We start from the raw sequence: 5,282 nt of genomic DNA, 5'->3' as shown, positions 1-5,282 counted from the left end.
CCCCTCCCAAAAACCAGTAACCCTGACCTAGAAATTCAGAAATTAATGGAGGATGAGAGAGGAATAATAGGAGAGACTTCTTACCGGCGGGAGGACCGCCAATTGTGGAGAGGGGCGTCGGAGAAGTCCGTTGTCGCAGCCGAGCTTGCGCCAGACCTTTGCAGCGCCCACGTCGCCTCCAAATCGCTGCCGCGTGAGAGAGGGAAAGGGAAATACTCCACACACGAGAGAGGTAGCCATCGCCGCTTGGTCGTCCCTCCGGCGTCGTCGCTGCTGCCGCCTCCACAATGGCGAGATAGGAAGGGTCCGGTGGAGAGAGGAACGCCGGTGAGTGATAAGAAAACTGCTCGCATGTTTTTTAGTATGATGGAGTGGGCTAGCTCATAGGACCATCCAACAGTTTCCATCACGTAAAATTACATCGGTGGAATGTGATTTTAGGTGACCATCACTTGACTCGATCGACGGGGGTGAAGAATTACTTATTCTTCACCCTGGCTTACTAATAGAGTTTCGCGCTATTCGTCACCCTGGGCGAGGAATTCTTATTCCTCACCCCACCCATCTCCCACGGCCAGGTTGTAGAGCACTAGAGCGTAAGAAAGGAAAACATGTGGGGTAAGATTACGGCTGAAAAGGAACCCACACACCACAACCACTGCCACTGCCACCGTAAAATCAAAAGGTTGACGGTGTAAACTTACGGCGTGGTCATCATGTGCGCACCTCCGGACTGTAAGAAAACCGAAGAGTGGCCACGTAAGAGTAAGCCTTAACTGCACTGTGCAGACGTGCTATTGGGTTGCACTATACGAACGTATGTCCATCAATTATTTATCATTAACTAGCAAATCTACTATGGTATCACGTTCTGTTTAAAAGATTGCGAAAGTCCAGATTAATAGCATCCTATATGGATCGATCATCGTGTGCTACCCAATGACCATTACATGCTAATTACAAAAAGAAATGACCATTACATGCTTGCGTACGTGCTTCCTCCTATGGAGAGTAGCCGGCGGCAGAACAACCGCATCATCACCCAATACACGGCCGACGACATCCTCGCACAACTGTGGCATGTGACAGGTAAGGAGAAGAAACACTGGATATACTCCTTTCTGAAGACCTGTTAATATACAAGCTGCGTACATCGAGGTGTGCTTAGCTGATGAATGCTAATCGTCAATGAGTTCACAACGCCAGTGTAAAATACCTTACACAAATGTAAGAATTCTCAGTGCAAACAACACATCAGATTTATCAACAGTTTGCAATGCGGGTGTAAAATACCTTATGTTAATGACAGAATTCTTGGTGCACATAAGACCACACCAACGTTTATAGAACACAGATGGGCTGTGGTTTTTCAGATATATGTGAAATTGTAATTGTCCAGCCGTATTATAAACCGCAAGATGGAGCAATCCCTGAAAGTAAAAAATAAATGCTTTTCATATGAATTCTGAAACACCCAAGCATGGTCACCAACTTTTCGGTGCTGGAACATCTGACGTCCATTGGTAGCATGCTTCTTAAGGAAAAAAGAAAGATTCCTACAAGATCTTAGGAGAGAAGAGATTTTTAGGTAAACAAGAAGGGCATATACTGAGCTCCATCAGGAGGAGACCACCACAAACACTGCAACGTATAAACTCACCAGTTGGGAATAGAAGGATTGGGTGCAAGTTCCTGTCAAAACCAAAACGAAATCCACGGATTAATGCTCCTGTATCATATTGACTACCACAAGCATACGGATGGTGTGAAAATGCATTACCAGCAACCTAGAATTGGTATCATTCATCACAATGATCCTTTGAATAAATGTGTGAGAGCAAACACACCATCATCCGTATGGCTCAGTAGAATTAGAAGCTAGTAAGATCATGTACACCCAAATTCAAATTCACAACACTCTGCCTGCCAACATTTAACAAATAGAATTATGTTTAAAAATTAGGATTAACCACATACAGATAAAGTATATTATGTATTCAATGTTAAGAATTTCTAAAGCTATATTCAGATAAGGCATAAGAATAAAATTATTCACTGATTGACACTACTTCTCTAGCCGATAGACAGTTAGCCAAATATAGACCTCCCTGGAAGGAGCAAATCGACCACTATTAGGGGTAAAAGGGAAATTTTTGTTTTCGGTAGTTAAGCCAATACAAATCAATAGTAGGGGAAGAATGAGATTGACTAATTGATGACCGGTACCAAGTAACTATCGTGGCCTACTGTATGAATTGGGCGGAAACACATCTTTACTATCAAAAGTTAGGTTTCTGCTAGTTCAACAAAAACAGTTTAGAGAGACAGCCAGGAAGAGGGTCCAATGTACGTGTACCTGGTTGCAATTGAAATAAATCTAACTCGAGACCGGTGGTAACCACGAATCCAAACTGCATGTAACAAGAAAATTAAATTAATCATATAACATGCTTTTTTATTTTTGAATTTCATTAGCGTACTGAATAATTAACATTGGTCATGCCAGTGAGCTGAACAGAGAATAACATGTTGTACACACAAGATAAGACATTAACACTAGGTAATTGACCAGAAGAAAGGATAGTGCCCTTAATTTAAAGGGTCGCTAATTTGTATTGCTTATTGACATATGTGCAATGGAAACAGATCATTTAGACATCTGCTCACAACCTGATGATTTTCCCTGTGAATAAATTCAGCCAAACAGATTAATCACATGCCTTAATCATATTACGAGCAACTGGTTTAATTATTGTTAAGTGGTACGTAAATACACCAAGGGGAACTCCCACTCACGGAGCTCGAATGGTAAGGACGCTGGCCATGTTTGAAGGATCAAAAACTAATTAACAAGGTATATTTTCTCATCCAGCTTATGGTGACAATATATTCTTCTGTGCCTAACCGTGAGTACAACGTACTTGCCATTTTCTCGCCTGCGCAGCATTGCCTCGTCTCCCAAGTCCCTTGCAAACATCTTCTGCTCTGAGATTTCTTGGCAGAATTTCAATCCTCATTTGCCTAATAAATTCACAAAGGATAAGGCTGGTGTCATCACTTCGAATCTTATCTTAAGAATAGCATAAAACTAAATTTCGTGTAAACAAAATCCCGCTCTGATTTGAAGCTCGTAAGTTTGTGCATATTTCCACTAACAAATTCATGGAGAAATAGTATTGTCACCTAGGTACTGGCTGGTTCTTTATGTACAACATTACTAACATTCAGAGGCATCATTCATAGCTACAAGGTTGCGAATTCGTGCAATTTTTTGAAGGTGAATTTTACAGAAAAGCAAAATTGCAGAGAGAATTCACATGCCCCATGAGAAACAAAGATCGATCTCAACTGGATCGAAGTTTGATGCTGTAGTGTTGTTCATCCTTCTCCACAGTTTGATACAACTCACATGGCCTCCCCCTCCCCTCCGGCATTTGATTTGAAGGGGATTGCAGGGCTTTGTGAGGGATTAAATCCCATGTAAGTCAAAATACTCCCAATCCCCTTCAAACCCGTCCAATCCCCTTGGAGAAGGGATTAACTGAACAAGCCTTCCTTGAATTGATCTTGCCTTCGGACACCCGTATACACCATAACCCTCTTCCTTGCAGGTACTACACAAGCTCTCAGTATTTCTTTTATTTCATTCCTTGGGCTCCCTTCCTCTTCCCTTGCCCCCAACCCCCACCCCCTCCCAAAAACCAGTAACCCTGACCTAGAAATTCAGAAATTAATAGAGGATGAGAGAGGAATAATATGAGGAGAGACTTCTTACCGGCGAGAGGACCGCCAATTGTGGAGAGGGGCGTCGGAGAAGTCCGTTGTCGCAGCCGAGCTTGCGCCGGACCTTTGCAGCGCCCACGTCGCCTCCAAATCGCTGCCGCATGAGAGAGGGAAAGGGAAATACTCCACACGCGAGGGAGGTAGCCATCGCCTCCTGGTCGTCCCTCCGGCGTCGTCGCTGCCGCCGCCTCCGCAATACCGAGATAGGAAGGGTCCGGTGGAGAGAGGAACGCCGACAAGTGATAAGAAAACTGCTCGCATGTTTTTTTAGTATGATGGAGTGGGCTAGCTCATAGGACCAGCCAACAGTTTCCATCACGTAAAATTACATCGGTGGAATGTGATTTTAGGTGACCATCACTCGACTCGATCGGCCGGGGTGAAGAATTACTTATTCTTCACCCTGGCTTACTAATAGAGTTTATATATATATATATAGGGAAAATTCATCGTATCACCCGGTGGTAGTTACCCCACATGTCTCATATACTATCATGTGGTACTATATATATACTATTTTATTATTTTAAATATATTAATATACTATGTCTAAGATATTTCAAAACAAGTTACATGAAAAAATTGCATATGAGCCCATAGTTTTTGTTATATTTGTGAAATACGTATATATTTGTACGTAAAAAAAGCATACTCAAAAAATGGTACATACTCCCTAAAAATTTGTATATATACTACCTAACCATTGTTATATACTACATAATACACGTACATACTCTCGATTTCGATAGATACTATATACAACATACAAAACGCAAGTGGTGGTAACTACCACTGCTTGTAGGAAATATTTGTCCTATATATATATATATATATATTTGTAAAATTAGTAATGACGCACCCCTAGCAGGTGCGCCATTAGTAACCAGGGTTATTAATGGTGTATTTGTAGGGGTGCCCCATAGATTCACCCAAATTAAGTGGTTAAATTATCTTTTTTGATAGGTAAGTAAGGGGAAAGCTTTCTTTATGTTGTAGATCTACTTTTTTCTTCCTCCAATAACGTGCACGTGCACTTCTTATGGCCTAGCTAGATATTTGTGGTGTTGCATATATGTTTGTGTTTGCAGGTACCGATATTTGAAATGTGATAGTTGCCAATATTTTGCCGGAATGTTGATTCATTTCCGTTTCGGCGAGAATTCGGCACTATGCATTCTTTTTTGTCCTATTTTTAGGCAAAGTCATGCCAAAATTTTTCTTGGTTCTAAAATATCGTTTTGCTCTACCCCGCAGGTGACCATGGTCCGCACGATGACCAAAGGCATCATGAATAGGTTTTTGAGGTCCGCGAAGGCCGAGATGCTTCAAAAGAACGAGACGGAGATAAGATGTCCGTGTCGAAGATGCAAGCTGAAGAGCCTTATTCCGGACCTGGATTCCAGGCAGGTGCGGGACCACCTGCTCTTTTGTGGTTTCATGGATGGCTATCGGTGGCAAGGTGATGAAGATGACTATGAAGTCGTCCATGGGGGCCGGGC

The 5,282-nt window shown here is 42.3% G+C and overlaps 1 protein-coding gene across 1 annotated transcript; it reads right to left on the bottom strand.

Annotated features, from left to right (window-relative positions):
* Positions 1 to 1,285: 1,285 nt before the first annotated feature.
* Positions 1,286 to 4,044, bottom strand: LOC119333363. The gene is made up of 5 exons (XM_037606285.1): positions 3,776 to 4,044; positions 2,922 to 3,021; positions 2,357 to 2,411; positions 1,781 to 1,923; positions 1,286 to 1,692 (listed from the first exon to the last, which is right to left on the bottom strand). Exons 1-4 carry the CDS (start codon positions 4,042 to 4,044, stop codon positions 1,910 to 1,912), a joined length of 438 nt encoding a protein of 145 aa, XP_037462182.1. The 3' UTR covers positions 1,286 to 1,692; positions 1,781 to 1,909.
* Positions 4,045 to 5,282: the final 1,238 nt, after the last annotated feature.

This window comes from Triticum dicoccoides, chromosome 7A (genome assembly GCF_002162155.2).
Source record: "Triticum dicoccoides isolate Atlit2015 ecotype Zavitan chromosome 7A, WEW_v2.0, whole genome shotgun sequence".
Taxonomy (NCBI): Eukaryota; Viridiplantae; Streptophyta; class Magnoliopsida; order Poales; family Poaceae; genus Triticum; species Triticum dicoccoides.
This window is presented reverse-complemented; position numbering and strand designations above follow the sequence as displayed.